General features: G+C 36.8%; 1 protein-coding gene across 3 annotated transcripts in view; it reads right to left on the bottom strand.

Annotated features, from left to right (window-relative positions):
* Positions 1-12,746, bottom strand: part of GOLM2 (golgi membrane protein 2) — a 31,661-nt gene that overhangs the window by 15,812 nt on the left and 3,103 nt on the right. For 2 of the 3 annotated variants that reach the window (XM_084641258.1, XM_084641256.1), the window contains exons 2-8: positions 10,626-10,680; positions 8,683-8,785; positions 6,270-6,360; positions 4,415-4,556; positions 3,915-3,995; positions 3,413-3,511; positions 453-629 (exon numbers count right to left, since the gene is read on the bottom strand). In XM_084641258.1, the coding sequence (XP_084497384.1) occupies positions 453-629; positions 3,413-3,511; positions 3,915-3,995; positions 4,415-4,556; positions 6,270-6,360; positions 8,683-8,785; positions 10,626-10,680 (748 nt within the window). The remainder of the gene's footprint in view (positions 1-452; positions 630-3,412; positions 3,512-3,914; positions 3,996-4,414; positions 4,557-6,269; positions 6,361-8,682; positions 8,786-10,625; positions 10,681-12,746) is intronic. The other variant, XM_084641257.1, reaches the window with a different exon arrangement.

Here is a 12,746-nt window from a genome sequence, read left to right on the forward strand (position 1 = left end):
ATTATAGTACCAAACTATTTCTTTGTTAAGAGCATTCAAGACATAGCCACTAAGAAGAAAAAGTTAAAACGGAGTTAAGTCATATTGATAGATACAAGCAGCTGTCTACTTGCAAAATACAAACTGATTTTAATATTTTGATTGAATGTCTTCATACTTAATTATTTAAAATGTAAATTTTGTTATAAATTTCTACATTTTTAATACCCATAAAGATAGTTTAATAATTAAAACTAATCTCTCTAATAGTAACATGCTATTGTCTTAAGAAAATTAAGGAATGTACTTTCTGTAGTAATATCTTTACATATTTAAATTTTCTGCATGTTTAATTTCTATAAGGCCACCCACACAATTGGTCACTGTTTTTAATGAGTGTTATTGCAATAGATACAAATGAAAAGACAGATGCATCCCAAGGTATTGAAGTACAATGGTATTGACTAACTTACTTTGCTTCATCTTCTGGAATTCACCAACTCTATCCTTTGGAGCTTGTTTTCCAAGTTCAGTTTTAATTTTGTGTTCTTTTTTACTTTCCAAATTTTGTTCAGGAATCAAGAGCTGAGGAGGATTTGGAGGTATCTGCTTCACAATATTAACATTTCCTTCATTGTCAGCATTTAAATCTACAGCATGAAGAAGATAATTTAGTGTAGTCCATACTTATATTGACGACGAGGGCAAGGCACTGATTGCTTCACTCAGATACTTTTCAATCTGTTTCTGACCCAATAAGCATCGTATTGTGCTAAGCTTCCTCCCCACATGCATTCTGTCCTGGATTTTTAATCAATACCTCCTGTACAGCATTTAAGATTTCAAAAGTAATGATTTAAATTAGGGCTGTCGATCACAGTTAACTCAAGCGATAAATGCAAAACAAATTAGCTAGATTAAAAAATAATTGTGATTAATCGCAGTTTTAATTGTGCTGTTAAACAGAATACCAATTTAAAGTTGTTATAAATATTTTTGGATTCTTTTCTACATTTTCAAATATATTGATTTCAATTACAACACAATACAAAAAGTGTACAGTGCTCACTTTATATTACTGTTTTTGATTACAAATATTTGCACTATAAACAAGAAATAGTATTTTTCAATTCAGTTCATACAAGTACTGTTGTACAATCTCTATTGTTAAAGTGCAACTTACAAATGTAGAACTATTTTTATTTATTTTACATAACTGCACTCAAAAACAAAATAATGTAAAACTTTATAGAGTCTACATGTCGAAGCATGAAGGGTCATTATGTTGGATCATATTAAAGAAGTTCTGTATTAAAATCACAAATGAGTTTGATTCCCCATAGTTTAAATTCCAGGGTATTACTAATTAAGAGGTCTCTTGGTTTTTGGTACTGTTTCTCTCCCTCTGTGTGTGAAACTTGCAAGCTGCTAATTGCGTTAGTACATTCTAAGACAGAGTATGTTCTCAAAGCAATTCACACAGAGAGAGACTCAAAGCAATACTCTGTAACAACAGAAACAGCACCCACAGACTCCCCGCCCTTTTGTTGTATTAACAATTGTGATTAAAATAGAGATAGAGGATGTATGTGGATGGATGCTTGGTGTGGATAATAACTGAATGATCAGGGAGGTGCCAGCCTAAGAATCCAGTGTCCATCGGCTGAAGAAGGCGTCAAGTGGAAATAACCAGAGGACCCCCAGAGGGCAGACTGGAATCCACCCAACAGCCTCAAGAATGGGAGAACCAAAGAACAAGATAACATCTAGCAGCACGGAGCCATCAGGAATGTGCTATCTGCTAATTGATTCAGCAACAGCATGAAGAAGCAATTCCCATAGACTGGCCTAGGAAGAAATTCCTATAAAAACAGACTCTAGAAAGTGAGAACTTTGGGGGTCTGATTCTGCAAACCAACTTCCAGGAGCATCTGACAAGGCCCTGCTCCCTCCTCATGTCCAGGCCACCTGGCCAGTGGCTTCGCATGAGCAACTCTAAGGCTGGTAACTATGATAACAACCTTGCAGAACCTCTGTGTGTGTGTGTATGAATGAATGTGTGAATAAATATGCGATTGAATGGAATGTCATAGCTATAACTAACTGCTTACTGTGATTCTTTCTGTATTCACAATAAATGTGGTATTTTGCCTTTGCCTCTTTAGTAAGATCCTGCTGGTTTTTATTTTATTGGTATAACAATATGAATGTTTAGCATATCTGGCAGGTAGATACCTTGCAACACTGGCTACAACAGTGCCATGCCAATGCCTGTTCTCCCTTTCAGGTGACCTAAATAAGAAGCAGGCAGCATTATCTCCTGTAAAAGTAAACAAACTTGTTTGTCTTAACAACTGGCTGAACAAGAAATAGGACTGAGTAGACTTGTATGAGGTGAATTGAAAAATACTATTTCTGTGTTTCTTTTTTACATTGCAAATATTTGTAATAAAAAATAAAATAAAGTGAGCACTGTTCACTTTGTATTCCATGTTGTAACTGAAATCAACATATTTGAAAACGTAGAAAAGAATCCAAAAATATTTATAATTACATGTAAATTGGTATTCTATTATTGCTCAACAATGCAATTAAAACTGTGATTGAGACTTTTTTTTAAAACCGTTTGACAGCCTTAATTCAAATGCAAAGTTATTGCAAATGGGGTGGCAGATACACATGAATAAGGAGCACGGAGAATCCTTTCAGAAAGTGAAATCCTTGCCCCATTGCCACTGAAATCAAAGCTCTTACTGAATGCAGTGGGGCCAAGATTTCACATGGTCTCTACTGCTTTTCTTAGAGATGAGGAAAACTAATTTACCCAGAACGAAATAGCTTTTGTGGAACAAAGTCAGAGCCATGTACAATTATAGAAATAGATGTAGAAAGAGTCATTTCTTAAAGACCTACTATTTGGATATTTAAAACATTTTTAAGCTTATACCTATGCAAACTCTGAACACAAAAATCCACTAGTTTTAGTATCTTAAGTTTAATTTCTTTAAGAATTTGCAATGGACCATTAAGGGACATATTTTTTCTTTGACCACTGGTAGTTCTACTGGCACAACTTATAAATATCCTAAAGCTGTTTGGTCAATTTACACACAAACAAACTATGTTTCACCTTCCTAACAACATTTGAACATGCATTTTGAACTATAGTGTAGACAGAATCCAACCTTTCCCCAGGACTTCAAAAACAGAAACCAAACCCACATCATCATCTTCTGTACCCTTGCTCTCTGCCTGACATTAATAGAACTAAATCTAACTGGTTAGGCTTAGAAAAATAAGTTACTGTTTCTTGTGGTTTCAAAAGTCAGAATCAGTGGATGCTTGCAGCTAACCTTAAATGATTTGGTAGCAGAAATTAGCTATTGAACAAGATCTTATGAGATTTTGAAGTGTTGCCCGTTAGAGTTCATACCTGGAACCATATTTGGCATATGGGGCTGTAAAGTAGGAAGATTCAGATTGGGTTGATGACCTTCACTTTGAGAAGCTGAAATAAGAGGCTTCTTTAAAGCTAAAGAAAATAAATGGATTCACAATAAGAGTTTTGTCCAATAGAACCACCACTACATTCTAGGCTTTGCTTTAACAAAGTTCTATTTATACCAAATTTCATTTTAAAATCCCAGTGCTACAATTGAGAAATTAAAACTTCTGAGTAAAGTTTTCAAAAAAGAGCTTGAATGATGAAGCAGCTTAATCCCCAGTGACTTAAGCACTTGACATTTTACCTTCTACCAAAAATCCAAATGTTTTCTCACCGAAAAGTCTGTATTGACACAACTCCTAACATATATGGGTTTTAAATCATCTGGACTATGTTCACTGACTAATTGGCTGTCTAACATTTCACAGATTTAAATCAGAATGATATCAAATAGCAATATCCTATCCAATTAGAACATGATTTTTCCAACCAGCAGGAGTATCTTCAGCTTTAGCAGGATCATTCTCTTCTATTCCAGGCATGCCTGCATCACCTCCTGATTTGATTTGCTCTGTCAAAATAAAAACATGAAGTTCTTCTGTATTGTTCTTTTGACTTTAATAGTGAATTTCGCATTGGTGAAAGGCACTGGGCTGACAGCACTGGAATTGAGTCAGTTATCCACAGACCAGGCAGCGTGTCAGCAATGACAGCACAAGATTCCGCACACTGCCCTGCTAGTGGACTTCCACTCTGTTCTGGAGGGACCAATGAAAGGGCAGTTGGGACTTGGAACTCAGTCTTTTCCCTCTGTGCGGAGAAGGACAAGGGCATCATAGCAGTAGCTTTTGTAATCCGAATATCTAGCCAATCACAACTGAACTGAGGCAAACTGCTGACTGTCCTACCTCAAAAACAATAATGATTCTGTTTGACGGGGAGGGTAGAACACAATTAACACATTTATCCAGTGACGCAAAAAGGAAATACCTTTGCCATTAGGGATGTGATTGCTTGAGGGTTCTTCATTCTTTACTAAATTTTTCTCACGTGTCTCTTGAACAGTCTTAGATATCGCTTGATCATTCAAACCCTGTTCAATGTCTTGTCTTGGCTGGATTCTCTGTGCATCCTGTTTTTAAAACAGATTAAACATTAATCAAGATGACCCTTAAAAGGAGAGGGGAAATCACTCACTACACCTTGCAATGCTGCTTCTCTGAACATATCTTGCAGAGTTCTCACACCTATGTCTTGGCTCCTTAGGAGAATGAACCTTCAGAGCAGTGGGTAATATGACAGAGCATGAGCCAGACCCCCTATAGACCAACATCTGCCGTTGCCTGCCAGGTATACATGCTGCCCATGCCCTCCAAACCAGACATGCCAAAACCACCAAACAACAAAAAAAACCACACACACACAAAAACTGGGCTTGTTTTTGGCTTAATTGGCTTGTGAGTTGTTTGTTGACTAGTTTTTGGATTGTAGCTTGTTGCTTCTTTTTTTTTTGATTGGCTCCCGGCAAGCAGGGGCAAAAGGGGGAAAAAAGAGAAGATAGAGTCCGGGATGCAAAGCGGGCCCACCACAGTCCCAGACTGCATGCCAGGGAGGAAATCTAGTCACAGAGTGTTGGGGTTCTTAGGGATTGGCTTGTTTTGGCCTTGTTTTCAAATGGGATTAGCTTGATTTTTGGTTTATTGTGAAAGTTAGGGTGCTTATTTACTGTGTGGAAGTTGGTAACTGTGCGCCAAACATGAGTCAATTCCTGCAGTTGTGCAGGAACAGACTATCAGAAAGAAATGCCAATTCAAGAACATTGTAAGATCAAAGATTGTGTCTCAGGACAAGAGGGAAAAGAGCCTTCAGAAAGGTAACACAAAATCAGACTTCAAACACAAATACAGACGTCCCTGAGCGAATCTAGGCTTATGGCTCGTAAAGGGCCCACCTTGACCATGTTTCTCTTCCTCCAACAGGTGCATCACAAGGGTAAGGATTCCTGAATACCCTGTACCAAATCAATGACTCCATTTACAGCAAGACAGATCTTAACTGGTTTATATGGTGCTCAATTCAGTAATTCCCTTTTGCAGGAACAATTTATATCCCCAGAATAGAATAAGGGTGAAATTACAGAGTAGGTATACCTCTATCTGAACAAAGGTGCATATTAAATAAGGTGCAATTACTCAGATTTGTACCTGAAGTTCATTTTACAGACATGAACTTCACCCTCAAATAGGGTTGCTAGGTTGCTGTCTGGCTGAAAGTATGCCATCACATTTATATCTAGAGAGAAAATGGAGGATTGTGTGGTTGTACAAAGCTTTCACTGGCATGAATTTGGAATGGCGGAACTTCTTATACAATTTGTGAAGCAGATATCACAATCATCCCAAAGGACCACCAAGAAAACAGTTACTCCACCATAATACATGTATTTTGCTTGTACTATATTGTACAGTAAAGGTTAGAAAAAATTAGTTTTATCATTATTAATAGGTTTTCTACCACTCTGCCTCTAGTGGGAAGTTACCATTCATAGGCCTTGGACTAACAGGTAGTTCCACCGCATATCTCATGAGCAAAATCTAGCATCCAGCTCCACTATGGGATACAGCAAGAGTTTCTAGAGCTGCTGATTCACCAGACAGACCTTAAATGTGATAGAATTAAAACAAAATAAAAAAACAAAATAATTACAAGGTGACATTTTGGTGAACCCAAGCCAGTGTCTTAGACATCCAAACTAGTTCCGATTTTATTGCTCAAGATGATGATGATATTAAATTGAAACAAAAATCCCGTTTCAACAACAGGATTATTTTTAGCTACTATTTACCTTTTGTTCTTGTACACCTTGGTCCATTAACTTCTTTATATTTTCTTCATGTTGCATTTTCATGTCTTTGATTTGTTGTCCACACTGCAAACTTAATTGGAAGCACACTAACAGTTACACATTTGATTTGGATTATACCAAGTCTCCCATAACTGCCTGGGAGAAAAAGAAAATGGACTGGCACAGGAAGCTTGAGGAGTAGAAACTGGGATATAGTAGAAAATACCATGGTTTCAAAGGTGGGGTGAGCAGAAGGGTCTGTGACCAGCAGAGTACACTCCCTGACAAGCCTGGAAAAGAACCCAAAATTCCTGAGTTTCACCATTCCTCTATCAGCAAATATCTGTGAAACTCACGAGTAAAGTGTCTCATCCTCTCCAGTGCCCATCCTCATAAAGAATGGCAAACTACTTCTACTACCAGATACTCTGTTGGCTCTAGTAACAGGGTCTGTGCAGTGGATCTAAAGATTCCAACCATGCTGATGAACTATGTGGGTGTATTTATATTATGCACTAGGATGGTATGTTTTGTCAGATTTAAAGAGAAAAAAAACCAAACAAACAAAACTATAGTGAAAATATTAAGGGTACAGAGTAAAGAACTCCAGTTAGGAAATGCCATACTTAAGGTACTATGCAAAAGAAATGTGACCATAATTAAAGACAATTGTAATGCACATGCACAAGGAGACCAAATTACAGTTGCACAGGTAACCTTAATTATGGCATTACTTAAGTTCTGAGTGCTTGAATTTGAACCTTTATGTTTTTAATACCGTTTATATATACCGAGTATATATATATATAAAATATTACTAATTCTATATTGAGAAGAGAATCTCTGCAAGAGTTTCATATTTGTTTATAATAGAAAAGCCAGTGGTCAGTAAACTGATTTTGAATACAGCTTTAGAAACCCTTTCAGTTAAACAAAGTAACTTTCCACACACTCTCACCCACCTGAATTCTCTATTCTTCTGAAATCACTAATTCTTATCTTCAAAGAAACAACATTTATTAGAACTGTGTTTATTTGCTCAAAATGGATCTTACATTTGAAATGTATCATTAAGGTATTTAAATATTTTTGGATAAGTTTCAGAACCGATCATGGAAACAAATTCCTACAAGCTGTAAAATTAATAGTATGTTTAAGAATGCCCTAGATGAAAAGCCCATTAATTTGGTTAAAATAGCAGCAAATCACTGTTATAAAACTGCAGTCCACAAGGACATATTAGGGTTTCTCTAATTATTAGAAGTTTGTTCAAGTTAAAAGGAACCAGGATACAATGCAGTGCATTCCTTCCTATGCATGTATATTGGCTGAATAAACAGTTATGCTAAGTGACAGTTTTAATGTGTTCCATTCCATACAATGTTTATTTATGGGCACATAACTGAAACAAGTAAAGGGCTATCATCTCAAAATGGGAGAGTTGCTTGGCTTACTCCATTAGGCTTTCAGGAGTTAAACCCAGGATGGTTATGTCTGCCTCCTCCTACTCTCTGTATTTTATCTCTTGTAAGGCTTGAGTTGACAGAGAGGAAGGTAGTATCTTATGTGCTAGCCACAGCCAATTAATACTGATGACGAAAGAGCATGAGATTATCACAGCAGCTTCAAGGAGGAAAGGTGGAACACATGAACAAATATAAAAGTAACAGACCCTTAAAGCTATTTTTAAAAAATAGTTTTTAGGCCTAGAAGTGAACCAAGGATGGTCCACAAATTGAGGAGTTTGGGGATAACATGTGAAGAGGTAGTAGCCCTGCAAAGCTTTAAATTTTCTACTCTATGTATTTTGTTGTGAAAGCTTCCAATACACATATTTTAAACCAAACACATTATAAATTATGCTTTCAGAAGTTTTAAGCCTTTTCTCAGTGTTACTGTGTCTCACCCTTCCCTACAATATATGGGGGGAAAGAATTGCTTCCTAAAATTTGATTTCTCTTCCAAATTTATAGCCGACATTTCGAGTTAATTTCAGCCTAAGCATAGTATTTTTACCTCAATTCCAATCAAATAAATTGGTCATGAAGACTTTGATAAACACACCCGTAACACTTCAATTACCCACAGTTTGATTAAATATAATTGTTCTTCTATTGTCTCAAATCACATATCGTCTCAAGTACGAGTTAAGTCAAACTGAATAAAAAGCACAATTCTGGGAAGTCACATTTCTCTAGAGACTTTCCCACTCCCAACAAAACACAAAACACCAGAAAATAAAGGTTTACATTAGAAACCCTGACAGCTTCTTTGATTTGTCAGCTATCTATTGGTTAAGGTCTATTTGAGGAATAAAGATCTATTTGACTAGTTTGTGATTTAACGGGAGTTCACATTTATGGGAACGGTACACAAATCTATGGTTAATACAAAACACTGAAAAGCATCATACCTCTCATACTCCAGCCTCCTCCCAAGACGAGTATTGTTCTTCTTGTACTCATGAAGCTGGTCCTCTTGACGAATGAATTCTTGGCGTAATTCTGCTAGTTGTTCTAGGCCAAATTGCACAAATCAACGTGAGTAGAAAAATGCCCCCCTTTAATACCTTTTACCATTGATGCTTCTTAGATGAAAAATGCTCATTTTCAAATCTTTCTGATCTCTGCTGTATTTATTGATTCCCTGCCCCCATTGCATAGCCACACAGCATGCCAAATAAGTTATTATTGTAAACTAGAAATCAATTCATACACATTTATTTTGAAGCCAAGAGTACTACTTGTGATAAGATACTTTCAGGATAAGAATATATGGTAAAAATTTAACTCTTCATTCCAAAGGGCTATATGATTCATCTACTTATGAGAAATAATTTCATGTTAATCTCCTTATATATTATATTTTCTCCTAATATATAGTCTTATTTTGAAAAATATAGCAGTATAAATGGAACCCTCTCTCTCGCTACAGGGTCAGCCATTTACACTATATAATCATCCTCCTTAGCATGCAGCAGACATTCTGTGCTTCTTTTACTCCAAAATTTTTTTTTAAAAAATACATGTCATATTTTTACACCTATCTACATTAACATTTAACATACACTTTAGTTTTCAAAACAGCTACTTTAGAAGTTTCACCTCCCTGCTGCTTTGGGTGCAAATGTGAGATATAAAATGCCTACTCATATTTATTGAGTATTAATTACTTGTAATTGCTTTAAACAGAAAACCAAGATATTAAGCAAGTTAGGAGTCAACATTACTAGGGCCCTACCAAATTCAGGTCCACTTTGATCAATTTCATGGCCAGAGGGTTTTAAAATTGGTCAATTTCACAATTTCACCTGTTAACATCTGAAATTTCACAATGTTGTAACCTTGAGGGTCCCAACCCAAAAGGTACCCGGAAGTGGGTCTGATCTTCCCTCTGCTCTCACCCTCCCCCGCAGCTGCCAGGCAAGGGAAGGACAAGTCCTGTCTTGCCCCAGCCCAGCAGGGACACAGCTAGGAGCTCACTGACTGGGGGGCTTCCAGGAGTAGGGGGATACTGGACCCACCTTCACAAATCTCCTCCAGCTGCAGGAACCTCAGGGGTTTTCCTGCATACCCCGGCCCCACACCGCTCCCGAAAGGTGGCAATGTGCCCCTGCAACTCCATGCACTGCCCCTCTCTGCAAGCACCGCCCCCACAGCTCCCATTGGCCACAGCTCCTCGTTCCCAGCCAATGGGAGCTGCAGGGGCAATGCTTGCAGAGCAGGGCAGCATGCAGAGGGAGACCCCGCCCTGGCCGCTTCCAAGAGTGGTATGGGGCCAGGGCAGCTGGGGAGCCTACCTTAGCAGCAGCTCCGCTCTGGGATCGACCGGAAGATACTCTAGGATCAACCAGTCAATCGCAATTGACCAGTTGGTGACCACTGTCGTAGATAGATTTTCTGGTCCTTTTTTTATTTCTATAGTTTTCTATGTTATGCAGGAGTCAGACTCCCTCTCCCCTCACTCCTTCAGTCATAATTTTTACATCAATAGACAAATTACTTAAAAAAATTTGATATTACTGGTACCTAGAATATTACATTACATTTCACCTTGAAAATGATTTTGGGTATTTTAGAAAAGTTTTTGGTAGAATGTATCCTCTCCCTCCACTGCATAACATGAAAAGGCGGATATGGAAATCCATCCAGCCCTTATTATCTAAGCCAGATAAAGAATTACGTTTTATAAAACTTCCGCAGCTGAAAGACCCAAGCTGCCACTTGTTAATACTCCAGCCTCAGACATACTCTAGATTCTTCTTTCAGCATGCACTCCTCAATACCTAGGGAATTCTAAAAGATTTTAGTGTTCGTATGCTATTCTCAAACGATGTGTAAGTAGTAAGTTCCTTACCTTTTAAACGATGTATGTCTGCCATTTGATATGATATGTTGTTCTGTAGTTTGATCTGCAAAGAAAGAAGTTTAAAGATGTAAATATATATTTACACCTAAATAAGCCAGAAGCATTTGAACACATTTTGATCTCACAATTAAGTAAAAGTGTCATTTTACAAACTTGTGTGAACCGCTTTCAGAATCACAGATGGAAGGTACTGCAAGTAAAATCAATCATACATTTTCCTTACAAGTTAAGTCCCTAAGTTTTGCTGAGACAGGTTTAGCTAAACCCACCTTTAATAGAAATATTTTCTGAAAACTAAGTAAATAAATATATCTTTAAATCTATCATTTGTAACATTAAGATTGCATTGTGGTACTGCATGAAAAACTGAACATACGAGTCACGATTTCACTGTCCAAGCCTAAGTGCTGCAAGGTAAACAGTATTAATAGTGAAAAATCATTTACAAATGTTTCAGTTGTACTAAAGTGAAAAGCAATGGCAAAACAACTGAGAATATTTGCTTTAAACAATACTTTTCATATGAAAGCATGTCTTTAAGAGATCTGCCTCAGCTCTGATGGAGCCAGACTTCTATGAAGGATTTTTTGATTAGATATTTTCATTATGTAAAAGCACTAACAATTACAACCAATGAGAACACATGCAAAGGTAAGTGTAAATATAAAGCCATTATCATGCCAAAATACCTTATATTTCTTTATTTTTTCAAACAACAAATCAACCAAAGCAAAGATGAAAAATGTTAGAAGTGAGGGAACAATGTCTCGAACCAAAGAAACACCATGCAGAGACAAGGAATTATGTCAGAAACTGACCCCTGCACAGTTAGTTTTTGAAAGAAACTTGTCTCCGTTGGGGTCATAAGTATTCCCCAGTAGGGCTGCTAAACTTTTAGGTTTAAACTAAACATTAGAATTCAATTATCTTCCCTTTTAAAAAGTAGCCACAATTTATTTATAAAAAGAAAAGGAGAACTTGTGGCACCTTAGAGACTAACAAATTGAGCTGTAGCTCACGAAAGCTTATGCTCAAATAAATTGGTTAGTCTCTAAGGTGCCACAAGTCCTCCTTTTCTTTTTGCAAATACGGACTAACATGGCTGCTACTCTGAAACCAATTTATTTATAGTTACTTTTAAAATTGTACAATATGAACATATCCCTTTTTTCCCCAAAGCAAAGGGGTATTAGATATTTCAATCCCCACCTACTTTCTGAAGTTTTAATATCTTTGAGTCAGGCATTTGGAATACCTGGTTTGTTTTTTTTTTTTTAAAGCTACATCTGCTCTCAGGTTGGAATAAATGGAAGTGCTATGAAAAGTAGGTACTTTATATAATACCTCTCTCTATAGAGCTGCTATCTTAAAAATAATAAATGCAGCTAAATAACCATAAACTTTCAATTGTTAACATTCATCTCTTTTGAATTAAGTACAGGTGGAAAAAAAAAAAACCCTAAAACCACAGGGAAGTATTCATAAGCCTTTTCAAGTGGGAAAATAGATTTAGTCCTCGCTGCAGAAGACAGACTTAAAAAAAAAACCCCAAAAAACCAGTTCTCTGTTATAAGCAAGTCATAATATTTAACCCAATCACTACCAGTTTACCATGGAGTGCTCCCAGTACAGTTTTATAGTTGCCAGTTATAACAATGTACTAATGAAGAGTTCTTTATTATACCACAGATTCTGTGTAAGTCAGTTGTAATACTGTATCTCTAGCTGAATATGTATATTCAGGATGACTACATTTAGGTAAAATTCAAGCAGCAGACTTAGGGTTATGATCTGAAGTAGTACAAAAGAGCATAAGCTTTTGTGAGCTACAGCTCACTTCATCGGATGCATGTAGTGCATGTAGCTTATGCTCAGATAAATTTGTTAGTCTCTAAGGTGTCCTAAGTACTCCTTTTCTGTTTGCAAATACAGACTAACACGGCTGCTACTCTGAAACCTGTTAAATATGCTTAATACTGTACATGCTACTAAACATTTGGCTTTTAAAATCCGTGCAATAAGAGTAAAAAAGTAATAAGCCAAGCATTTTAGAATATAAGACAGTCTCTTAGTTAGTGTCATAGCAATATTTAGAAAGAGCTGGCCAAG

The sequence above is a fragment of the Lepidochelys olivacea genome (genome assembly GCF_965140295.1).
Source record: "Lepidochelys olivacea isolate rLepOli2 genome assembly, chromosome: 10".
Classification (NCBI taxonomy): domain Eukaryota; kingdom Metazoa; phylum Chordata; order Testudines; family Cheloniidae; genus Lepidochelys; species Lepidochelys olivacea.